The 12,826-nt window shown below is 49.2% G+C and overlaps 1 protein-coding gene across 1 annotated transcript in view; it reads left to right on the forward strand.

Moving 5' to 3' along the window:
* Nucleotides 1–222: 222 nt before the first annotated feature.
* Nucleotides 223–12,826, forward strand: part of TBC1D15 (TBC1 domain family member 15) — a 244,217-nt gene continuing 231,613 nt past the window's right edge. Inside the window, exon 1 of the mRNA XM_075344894.1 lies at nt 223–307. Coding sequence (XP_075201009.1) covers nt 284–307 — 24 coding nt within the window. The 5' untranslated portion in view covers nt 223–283. The remainder of the gene's footprint in view (nt 308–12,826) is intronic.

The raw sequence follows: 12,826 nt of genomic DNA on the forward strand, positions 1-12,826 counted from the left end.
ACAGTGACCATGGCGGCAGCACGACACCCGGCCCGCGTCCGCACCAGTCCTCCACAGTGAGCAGTTGGTCCCCACAGCGCCTGCGCAGCTAATGCGTGCTGGCTGCAGAATGACGTCACGTCCCACCGCTCGCACTCTTTACTGGAGTGCCAGCATCACGTCAGCTGACACGTCCGCAACACGTGACGCTGTAAAGCAGCACTGGGCATGCGCAGCAGTTCGGAGGACGTGGGTTCCTGGACACGTGAGGAGCGCGACGTCATCGTAAACACTCGTAGGCAAGATGGCGGCGCCTGGCACCGGAAAGGTAACGGAAAAAGGAAGTTTAGTTGTGTCGGTGGCGCCGGAAGCGCCTGCAAGCCGGACTTATAGTGTGCATACAGAGCGATATCCGACAGACACGGACTCACAGGTGCTGCCAGCCTGAGCCGTGCCATGGTGCCTGCTGTGGAGTGCTGGGCATGGTGCATTGGGGTATATCGTGTCTCTGTACCCACTGTCCTAGCATTGTCTCCATGTAGTATGGGGGGGCCGGTGCCTGAGGGTCAGTGTGTGTCAGCTGACAGCCAGTCCTGCCCTCACACAGGGATACATGGCATGGGGTGAAATCTATGGAAAACGTGTAACCATATAGTGATATATTATCATGTAAGTGGATGCATGCAATGGTGTCAAGCAAGTTATGGAAGCAAAAGCCAACAACAGTGGTGGCTATACCCCCAAATGTCAGTGTCTCATTAACTGTCATGATGAAGGCTACATCAATGACAGCTGACAACGACGTCTCCTGCTGGTCACAAGTGGCATGGTCTGCTGAGGCATGGCACGTAACCTAGATAATGGAGGGTCCGAAATCTGACAACATATATGCTATTAACCCTTATAAATATTTATTAGGTTACAAATCCATCCCAAACCAAAAATCCCTATCACAAAATACATATAGAGAGCACAAGAGAAAACCCCACCATTATACGTGCACACCTGCTGAGGAGTGAGGCTACTGCGGCCTGGTCAGCATTTCTGGTGGAGCGAAGGATGTAATGGTTAATAGAATCCGAGTGCTCCATAGATCTGTAACCAGGAGATATCGCAGGGTAGCACAGAGGATCCTACCACTGAGGACCGCTATTAGCACACTCATGGATACCAATACTGTGGATCACTTTATCCAAATTAGCCTCCTGATGCTGATGAACCGTGATATTTAATGGGGGAAACGCGTCAAGGCAGAACAATCTGTAAGAGATCAACAGGACGGTATTTAAAGGTGCAGTGAGGTGTCCTGGATGTAAGGAAAGGTAATGAAGCCTCATGTACACCAATGAGCACCAATGGACTATTAAAGGGAACCTGTCAGGTGCAATATGCACTCCGGACCACGAGCAGTTCTGGGTGCATATTGCTAATCCCTGCCTAACCGTCCCTGTATACACTAGCATAGATAAAGAGATCTATAGAAAAAGTATTACTAAAGATCGTATATTATATGCTAATGAGCGAGAGGACTAGTACCACATAACATAATCTTCCACCGCTGTGAGGTAAAATAATATAGGGCAACTATCGGGATGTTTGGAGCCAATCATAGCTATTAACCTTATATGTATGTTTTCTTTTGTGCTCTCTGTATGTGTTTTATGATTGGGATTTTTTGGTTTGGGATGTATTTGAATTTTTTATCTACTTAATAAATACATTTTTATACAGGCTAATCGTATTTATGTTGAGGCATGTTAGCCCATCCTTCTTAAAGGACAGCCCCTCAGGTCATTGAGGTTCTGTGATGCGTAGTTACGAGCATATTCACGACGACTCAGCTGGTCCCATAGGATTTATAGGGGATTCAATTTTGGAAAAGTGCAGGTCGCTCCATTTGAGGTAGCCCAGTCTCCAGCAGCCGTTCCCTAATGATGCGACGTCTGAGTTTTAGCATAGTTCATGAAGATTAACTTAAGGGTGTTTTACACCCTGCGACATAGCTAGCGATAGGACCCGCCCCCGTCGCTCGTGCGACATTTGGTGATCGCTGCTGTAGCGAACATTATCGCTACGGCAGCGTCATGCACATACCTTTACAGCGATGTCGCTGTGCCCGCTGAACAATCCCTCCTTCAAGGGGGAGCTGCTTTCGGCGTCGTAGCGACGTCACTGCAGCGTCACTAAGCGGCCGCCCAATAGCAGAGGAGGGGTGGAGATGAGCAGCTGGAAGATCCCGCCCACCTTCCTTCCGCATTGCCGGTGGACGGAGGTAAGATGCTCGTCGCTCCCGCGGTGTCACACATAGCGATGTGTGATGCCGCAGGAACGACGAACAACATCGTACCTGCTGCAGCAACGATATTAAGGAAGTGAACGGCGTGTCAACGAGCAACGATTTTTCACGTTTTTACGCTCGTTGATCGCTCATTTCTGTCACACGCTGCGATGTCGCTAACGGCGCCGGATGTGCGTCACTAATGACGTGACCCCGACGATATATCGTTAGCAATGTCGCAGCGTGTAAAGCATTCTTTAGGCCTGTGGTGTTCATGCAGAGACACAGTGACTGGATTACTGATGGTATTCAAGCAGTAGGGGCTTGTCACTGTACAATTTACAAAGTATAGGGCAGTTCTGTACTGGCTAGATACTTGCCTACACTAACACCACCACCAAAGGTTTGTCTGGTGACAACAGTGGCTGATGCAAAGCTCTCTCCTTGATGTCTACAACATCTTTGCCGGCCATTATTTCTGCTCCACATGAATTGACTTTCATCAGTGAACAGCAATGAGGCCCACAGGTCCCTCATCCAGCAAGATAACAGTTCCTTTGTCCATGGTGGTGTGGTCATCTTGCACGCAGAACGTGCTGATGTAAATGATTTCAAATTGACGTGACACTTGGGTGAATTTCACGTCCCTTAATTGTGCCTGGAGTTTTGTGGCATTCATCATCTGATTCCGATTGTTCACAATGAAGCGGTCATCAATGTGGGATGTGGCCAAAAACGTCCACTTCTATGCCTTTCTGTTACTCTTCCAGTCTCACTGTATCTGTATTGCAATCTGCTAATGACACTCTGTGACACTCTAAGCTCAGTGGCCACTTCCGTTTGAGAATATTAAAGCCTCGCAATAGCAAGGCACTTTTGATCAATTGTAAGGTGTCGTCTTGGTCTTATGTTGTCAAAATGTGAACAGCACAATGAGGACTGTTTAACCCCTTAGCAACCCATGACATACTGGGTACGCGTCATGGCTCCCTGGCACTTAAGGACCCATGACGTACTGGGTAGGACCTCTGCCTGACCTCAGGATGGTTGGTGTTAACCCCCCCCCCTCTCGTCCCGGACCTATGGAGGCTGTAATTGGCTGAAGAACGACGCTCAGCCAATCACAGCCACTAATGTTTCAGAAAAAGCTGGGTGACCTCTGTTTCACCCGCCCCCAGCTCTGATTGGAGAGATTAGCCTTGTAACCGATCTCTCCAGTCACTGTGGATCTGGGGCCAGTTACCTGTAGGTGACCGCTCCCCTCATTTTCACTCCATCCGTGGAAGCTGAGGAGAGCAATCCGTGCGCGTGACCCATCAGTAAGGTCTAGCTACTGCCCCCGATCAGCCGCCGCCCTCCTCCATCTCCTGCTGATCAGCCGCCGCCCTCCTCCATCTGCTGCTCTCCCCATCAGCCGCTGCTTGCTCTCTCTCTCCCATCCTCTTCATCTGCTGCCCCCTCTCCCACTTCTCACCCTCCCCGATATGTTGCCTGGATCTGCTGCCTCCTCCATCTGCTGTGATCCTGCTGCCTAGATCCATCCTGTAAGGTAGGTAAGGTATCCCCAATTTTACCTCCCACTCCCCTTTCACCATCCCCCCTCATCCTCCGCCGCTCCTGCATCCGTTGCACCCTCTCCCATCCACCGCTGCTCCTCCATCCGCCACCCCTCCATCCGCCGCTGCGCCCTCTCCCAGCCGCCGCCCTCTCACATCCACCCCCACTGCCGCGCCACCCATCTGCTGCTGTTCCCCATCTGCTGCCTCGTCCATCTCTCCTGTGATTTTGCTGCTGTTCTAATCCATCCTGTAAGTATTGTTCGTGGCTTTTTTCTAACTATCCCCAATCCCACCTCCCACTCCCGCCTGCTTGCCGCCAAGCGCTGATCAGCTAAGTGATTGGCTGATCAGGGACATAATTGCTTGAGTTCTTGCTTTTTTTGTGCCCCCCATAATAAAAAAAACAAAACAAAACTTGAACAATTAGGTACCTGATCAGCAAGTGTCCTGCAGCCGTACTAGACTTTGGACAGGACTTCTTTTTTCCATCCCACCGAGTCCCCCCCCCCCCACCCCCTTTTGTTGCAACACATCCGTGTGTGCATCCTGATATTTTTTTTTTTTTTCCAATGCCATGGGGGATCTAGTTTCCAAAATGGGGTCACATGTGGGGGAGCTCCACTGTTTCTGCACATCAGGGGCTCTCCAAACGCAACATGGTGCGGCTAACGATTCCAACTCAGGACAAATTGCCCAACAAATTTTGCGGTCCATTTTATCCTGTTACCCCTGTAAAAATTAAAAAATTGAGCCTAAAATAAAATTTTTGTCGAAAAAAAAAAGTACTTTTTTGTTTTTATGGCTCAATGTATGTGAGGGTTCAAAGTGCTCATTACCCTAGATTTATGCCATAGGGAGGTCTAGTTTCCAAAATAGGGTCACGTGGGGGAGCACCACTGTTTCTGTACATCAGGGGCTCTCCAAACGCAACATGATGCAACTAACGATTCCAGCTAATTTTCTGTTAAAAAATAACTCTCCTTCTCTTCCGAGTCCTGCCGTGCGCCCAAACAGTGGTTTTTCGCCACATATGAGGTATCTGCGTGCTCAGAAGAAATTGCCCAACAAATTTTGGGGTCCATTTAATCCTGCTACCCTTGTGAATATGCAATATTTGAGGCTAAATTAACATTTTTGTTGCAAAAAGTGAAATGTTCATTTTTTCCTTCCACATTGCTTTAGTTACTGTGAAGCACCTGAAGGGTTAATAACCTTCTTGAATGTGGTTTTCAGTAGCCTGAGGGGTGCCGTTTTTGGAATGGTGTCACTTTTGGGTGTTTTGTGTCATGTAGACCTCTCAAAATCACTTCAAATGTGATGTGTTCCCTAAAAAAAATGTGGCTTTGGAAATTTTGTTGTAAAAATGAGAACTTGCTCTTAAACTTTGAACCTCTATAACTTCCTTATACATTCCCCCCCCCCCCCAAAATTGTGCTGCTGTAAAGTAGACATGTGGGAAATGTTATTTATTAATTATTTTGTGTCATATGTCTCGCCGGTTTAAGAGCATAAAAGTTCAAACTTTGAAAATTGCATAATTTTCACCAAATTTCCGTTTGTTTTTTTTCTTCACAAATAAACGCAAAAAATATTGTTCTAAATTTACTATTAACATGAAGCCCAATATGTCACAAAAAAACAGTCTCGGAATCACTGGGATCCGTTGAAGTGTTCCAGAGCTATAACCTCATAAAGTGCCTCTGGTCAGAATTGCAAAAAATGGCCAGGTCCTCAAGGTGAAAACAGGCTGAGGGCTGAAGGGGTTAATACCAATTCTAATTGATCTATCAATAGCTCAATAAATTTCTTTGTTCTAACACCTGTTGTGAATTTTGCCTTTAAGCTCCTTGTTAGGCTAGGTTCACATTTCCCTGGTATTGCATCAGTCACATGCGTTGCTTAACGCATGTGACTGATGCGTTGTACAGCGGATGACAAAGAACAGAATTCATTGTCAGACTCCGTTGTGTGCGGGGGGGCGGAGTTCGGGATGGGTGGAGCCGAGCAGGGCCGTGGCGCTGAGGACGTTAGTGCCGCGGGGACTATAGGGCTGGGGACAGGTGTGTGTGTGTGTGTGTGTGTGTGTGTGTGTGTGTGTGTGTGTGTGTGTGTGTACATGAGGAGTGCGGGAGGGGGCGGAGATGAGCGGGGAGGGGGCGGCCTCCCTGCATACGTATCCAGGGTAAATATCGGGTAAAAGAAAAGCACTTTCCTTGGTTACCCAATATTTACACTGGTTACCAGCATACACCGCTTAGCGCTGGCTCCCTGCACACGTAACCAGTGTAAATATCGGGTAACTAACCAAAGCGCATTGCTTAGTAACCCGATGTGTATCCTGGTTACGGGTGTAGGGAGCCAGAGAGAGCATGCGCAGCGAAATCCTACGGATTGCGCTGCTAAAAAAATGTTACAGGCTGCGTTTCTTCCGCCCCGCGGTCAGTCGTTCCACGACCGATCAGTCGGGCGGAGGGTGCAACGCAGTATCATCAGTCACAATCCGCCGCTCATACAAGTCTATGGGGACAACGGAATCCGCTAAACGGATTCCGTTTATCAGAGCAGCGGATTGTGACTGATACAATTTAACGGAAGTGTGAACCTAGTCTTAGACAACAGCAAGTTGTGCAAAAAGTACTAAAATATTGAACAGTTGGACATGTGCATTCAAATATTCAGAGAAGGTCACAATAAGTTTACCTGTATAGGTTAGAGGGCGTTTTAGGATCATCCTGAAATTTCACCCTGAATAAAAATATCCCTAACGTTTTGTGATTAGTGTATGTTCTGGTGCTGCTCTGTACAGAGGCATCCCTGTTTTTGGATGACTGAGGAGATGATGCAGGTTCTGCCTAGATGTACAATGGCCTGAAAATGTTTGGGCACCCCTGGTCAAAAGTATTATTGTGAAAAATTAAGCAAGTTGAAGATGAAATGCTCTCTAAAAGGCATAAAGTTAAAGATGACACATTTCCTTTTGTATTTTAGGCAAAAAAATAAATAAATATAATATCTCTTACATTTTAAAAATTACAAAAAGGAAACTGGGCCGATGAAAAAGATTGGGCACCCTGGGCGATTTGTGTACTCTGATAACTTTTACCATGGTTTCAGACCTTAATTAGCCTGTTATGGCTATGGCTTGTTCACGATCTTTATGAAAGGCCAGGTGATGGAAATTTCACATCATTATAAAATCTTAGCCTCCTCTAACCTTGTGCCAAAAAAACAGCAGCCATGGGTTCTTGTAAGCAGCTGCCTAGCACTCTGAAAATGGTGGAAGGCTACAAAGCAGGAGAAGGCTGTAAGAAGATAGCAAAGCATTTCATGCTGCCCTTTCTTCAGTTTGAAATGTAATTAAGAAATGGCAGTTAACAGGAACAGTGGAGGTGAAGACAAGGTCAGGAAAACAAAGCAAAATCTTTGTGAAAGCTGCTCATAGGATTGCTAGAGAGTCAAATTAGAACCCAAGCTTGACTGCAAAAGACCTTTTGGAAGATTTAGGAGACTTTAGAGTTGTGGTACATAGTTCTGTTCAGAGACACCTGTACAAATATGGCCTTCATTGAAGATTCATCAGAAGAAAACCTCTCCTGCGTTGTCACCATAAAATTCAGCGTCAGAAGAAAGCAAAAGAACATCTAAACAAGCCTGATGCAATGGATGCATTTTGGAAACAAGTCCTGTTGACCGATGAGGTTAATAGAACTCTTTGGCCACAATGATCAAAGGTATGTGTGGAGAATAAAGGCCACAGAATTTCAGGAAAATAATATCTCGCTAACCATTAAGCATGAGGTGGATGAATCAGGCTTTAGGGTGGTGTTGCAGCCAATGGCACTGAATGTTTCACGGGTAGATTGAAGAATGGATTCAATGAAATTTCAACAACTCCTTGATGTAAACATATCCCCATCTGTAAAAAAAAGCTGAATTTGAAGACAGGATGGCTTCTACAAATGGATAATTATTCTAAACTCACTTAAAAATCCACAATAGACTAACTCAAAAGGCACAAGCTGAAGGTTGTACAATGGCCATCACAGTCCCCTTGATCTGAACATCCATTGAAAGCCTGTAGCTAGACCTCAAAAAAGCAATGCATGCAAGACGACCCAGGAACCTTGCACCTAAACTGACAGCTGACTGGACAGTGCCAAATAATGCAGGGACACACCCCCAACTGCTATCTTTAGGCAGGGGTGTCAAAGTTTTTTTTCCACTGAGGGCCACAACAGCATTATAGTTGCCTTTTAAAAGGGCATTTATTGGGACTCATGCAGATCTCCACAACAACATGGATCGAGCATGGACTGCAATTCACAAACTTGCCAGGGGCTACAAAAGAGGTGTTCCTGGGTAGAAGTACTGTACGAGAGCTGTCCCTGTGTTTATTGTGCTGTACAAGAAATGTCACAGGGTAAAAGGGATATGCAAGAGCTGTCCTGGGGCAGTAGGGCTGTGAAACAGCTGTCCCTGGATACTAGGGCTAGGGTTGTACGGTTATCCAAGATGTGTCCCTGTTTAGTAGAGCTATAAGAGAGGTGTCCCTGGGTAGTAGAGCTATAAGGCCGGAGTCATACAAGCGTATGGCATCCGTTACGAGATCATCAGATGCGATATGCTAATGAACCTCGGCTCCTGCTGTGCTGCAAGCGTGAGCTGGGTGTCATGCCAATCCTGCAATCGGATCACAGCTGCAGAGGAGAGGGAGAGATTAATCTCTCCATCTCCTCCATTGTCAGCAGATGCATATATTGCACTGTCCTCCGGTGACATCCGAGTGCAGTCCGATGTTTCACTCGCACCCATAGACTTGTATGGGTTTGAGTGAACTGTCACTCGCAGCCTACTGCGATTTGTTTTCTTGGTCCAATTAAGGTTGTGAAAAAATCGTACATGGAATTGGCCCCATAGATTAACATTGGGCCGAGTGGAATGCAATTTTTTTTTTCTCTCTATCGCATTCCACTTGTCTAATTTTAGTCGCCTTGTGTCCTTACCCTAAGAAAGCTGTCCCTGCTTGGCAGGGCTGGGGGCGCTGTCCCTGCTTGGCAGGGCTGGGGGCGCTGTCCCTGCTTGGCAGGGCTGGGGGCGCTGTCCCTGCTTGGCAGGGCTGGGGGCGCTGTCCCTGCTTGGCAGGGCCGGGGGCGCTGTCCCTGCTTGGCAGGGCCGGGGGCGCTGTCCCTGCTTGGCAGGGCCGGGGGCGCTGTCCCTGCTTGGCAGGGCCGGGGGCGCTGTCCCTGCTTGGCAGGGCCGGGGGCTCTGTCCCTGCTTGGCAGGGCCGGGGGCTCTGTCCCTGCTTGGCAGGGCCGGGGGCTCTGTCCCTGCTTGGCAGGGCCGGGGGCTCTGTCCCTGCTTGGCAGGGCCGGGGGCTCTGTCCCTGCTTGGCAGGGCCGGGGGCTCTGTCCCTGCTTGGCAGGGCCGGGGGCTCTGTCCCTGCTTGGCAGGGCCGGGGGCGCTGTCCCTGCTTGGCAGGGCCGGGGGCGCTGTCCCTGCTTGGCAGGGCCGGGGGCGCTGTCCCTGCTTGGCAGGGCCGGGGGCGCTGTCCCTGCTTGGCAGGGCCGGGGGCGCTGTCCCTGCTTGGCAGGGCCGGGGGCGCTGTCCCTGCCTGGCAGGGCCGGGGGCGCTGTCCCTGCCTGGCAGGGCCGGGGGCGCTGTCCCTGCCTGGCAGGGCCGGGGGCGCTGTCCCTGCCTGGCAGGGCCGGGGGCGCTGTCCCTGCCTGGCAGGGCCGGGGGCGCTGTCCCTGCTTGGCAGGGCCGGGGGCTCTGTCCCTGCTTGGCAGGGCCGGGGGCTCTGTCCCTGCTTGGCAGGGCCGGGGGCTCTGTCCCTGCTTGGCAGGGCCGGGGGCTCTGTCCCTGCTTGGCAGGGCCGGGGGCGCTGTCCCTGCTTGGCAGGGCCGGGGGCGCTGTCCCTGCTTGGCAGGGCCGGGGGCGCTGTCCCTGCTTGGCAGGGCCGGGGGCGCTGTCCCTGCTTGGAACCTCGGTGAGTCGAAGATTGACTGTTCCCTATGCTAAGTATTAGCTGCACCTGCTCTAAATCAGAAATGGAACCTCCTTTCATTTTTTTTTTTTTTTGCAGAGCTTATGCTAACTACTGGCTACCTCCGCTCTAATATAAAGGTCCAAAGAAGGAAACTGCTCCCTGTGCCTATGACACAGACCTTAAGTGCCTACTGACTACATCCCCTTGATTTCAGTGATGGCACCTACTTCTTTGTGTTGATACTTCGTCCTCTACTAAGCACTGGCTGCGTTCGCTATGATCACGAATGCCTCCAGCTTCCTTTTGCTGACTCTGCCCCTCTGTGAAGCGCTGGTTGTATCTACGTGAAACACAGCCACAACGTAGTAAAGGGAGTGGTGCCATCACAGGGGGCGGATGCCATCTTGAATTTTGAGTTTCGGTGCACACCTCCACACTGCTGTTTAAAGAGAACCTGTCAGTAGCATTTTACTAAGTAAAAAAAGAGCCATATTGGCTCTGTCATGCTGATTACAATGGTATCCAAGTTGAAGAAATCCATTTTGTATAAATTTCTTTTAATCTGTGTTTGAAGTTTTCTTCTATTCATATCTTTTTGCATTGGGGCGAGCCTGTGCTGAAGGATTGGTGGAAGGATCTTCTGCGCTGTTTCGGCTCCTCCATGGTCTCTGTTTTTTCTGTTTTTTTTTTTTTCTTCATTTTGCGCTGTCGCCGTCCTACCCGCCGGCGCCACTTGCAGAATGATCTTTTGGCAGTCATCAGGAGAATGACACCGGCAGTTGCGCATGCGCATGTGTCACCGATTCCGTTTTACTGAAGTCCACCATAAGATCAATCTGCACAAGTGTGCAAAATGTAAGTCCTTCTGTGTCTTGACTTCGCTGTCCTTCTTATTCCCCCCCCCCCCATCTGTCATCGACCCATAAACTTGTTTTGGTGAGTATGGTTTGTGACTTCAATATCGGACATGTCCGCTTGGTACACATAAATTCAGACGTGAGCAGTCTCATAGCCTGAGAAACTGATGTGTGAATGAACCTTAAAGGGAACCTGTCAGGTCCAATATGCACCCAGAACCAGGAGCAGTTCTGGGTGCATATTGCTAATCCCTGCCTAACTGTCCCTGTATACACCAGCATAGATAAAGGGATCTTTACAAAAAGTATTTCTAAAGCTCTTATATCGTATGCTAATGAGCGAGGGCATTAGTCCCCTGGGCGTTAGTTCCCCAGTCAGTTGTTCCTCACTGGCCTGTTAGTGCATCCCTGTGGGTGTGCTATCATGCTAATGAACACGCAGCCTCACGGGATGATCTCACGCACCTCTCTGCCGCCATCACTGGATTTCGGTTCAGTGCGCATGACCCCAGAGTTTGGGTCATGCGCACTACTTCAGTTTGAAGCCAGGACGCGTACACCCGGCTTCAGGCTCTGTGCCCACGTGGCGTATTTTCATGCAGTTACGCTGTGATCTGCCCTGCAGCGTAACTGCATGCGTCCTGCATCCCCAGCACAATCAATGAAGAGTGTGCCTAATCCATGCCCACGTGGCGTATTAGAATGCAGCAATTCGTCTGCTGCCAAATCGCTGCGTTCTAAGAAGTGACATGTTACTTCTTTCGTGCGCTTTGCATGCAGCCCCCGCTCTGTCTATGGGAGGGGCAGCATCCAGAGCGCATGAAATCGGCAGTCACCGAAGCTTCAGAACGGAGCTTTTCAGCTGCGCTCTGAAGCGCACATGCAGTGACGTTACGCTGCTGTGCAGAGCACACACGCGTGGGCACACAGCCTCATAGTGTTCATGACCCAAACTCCAGGGTCATACGCACTGAGCCGAAATACCCCGTTGGACGCGATTTGCGGAGGAGAGGTGAGTGAGAGCATCCTGTGACGCTGCGTATTCATTAGCATGATAGTACGCCCTTGGTCGTGCTAACATGTTAATGGGGGCGACTGGCCGGGGAACTAACGCCCAGGGGACTAGTCCCCTTGCACATTAGCGTAAGATAAAAGATATTTAGTAATACTTTTTCTAAAGATCTCTTTATACTAGTGTATACAGGGACGGTTAGGCAGGGATTAGCAATATGCACCCAGAACTGCTCGTGATCCTGGGTGCATATTGCACCCGACAGGTTGCCTTTAAGGCTATATGCACACGATGCATTTTTTTGTTGCATTTTTTTTCGCGGTTTTTGGTGCAGTTTTGTTGTCAGAAAGTTCTCACTTTTGACTTCTGAGCAAGTCTATGAGAACTCAGATTTGCTGTGCGCACGGTGCAGTTTTCTTTTTTTTTTTGTCTGCAGTTTATTTCTCACAAATAACTAACAAATTGCAGCAATTTGTATCTTCTTTCTTCTGTCCCTGCGTTTCTCACTAGTGATGGGAGGATTTGCAGATCAATCCCCCATCGACTCGGGGTTAGCAGGGGGATTGATATCCGGTATCTGGCTGGATGCCCGTCCCCATATACTCCATTCTCATTATTAAAGGGGTTGAATCAGCAATCTTTAGGTACGCACCTCTCCCTCTCCTGTCGCATTTCTTGCTAGTTGCAGTGCATTCCTGATGGACAGTTTGGACCTGCACCATGGTTTTATAGGAGCACAGTGGCATTAAAGCTGGACGGATCAGAAACGAAAAGTGCAAACCTGCCAGCTTCAGAGCCGCTCTTACAAGCGTTATTGGAAAGATCTTATAAGCGTCCGGCTTTTTGGTTAGTAGACCAGACACTGCTGACAGACTGCAGTGAGGGCTGGTGATAAACAAAAATGTACCGTATTTTTCGCTCTATAAGACTCACTTTTGTTCCCCCAAATTTTGGGGGAAAGTAGGGGGTGCGTCTTATAAGCCGAATATACGGGGGGTATAATAAATTTATATCTATATCTCATACATACATACACTGCAGGGTCCAGGGGAGGTGGGGGCAGGGGAACGCTGCGGGCTGCAGCCTTTGATCTCCTGCTCCCGCTCATATAATATGCACAGCCGCTGTCCATCTCCGGTGGTGCGGAAATCGCAC

This window comes from Anomaloglossus baeobatrachus, chromosome 4 (assembly GCF_048569485.1).
Source record: "Anomaloglossus baeobatrachus isolate aAnoBae1 chromosome 4, aAnoBae1.hap1, whole genome shotgun sequence".
NCBI lineage: Eukaryota > Metazoa > Chordata > Amphibia > Anura > Aromobatidae > Anomaloglossus > Anomaloglossus baeobatrachus.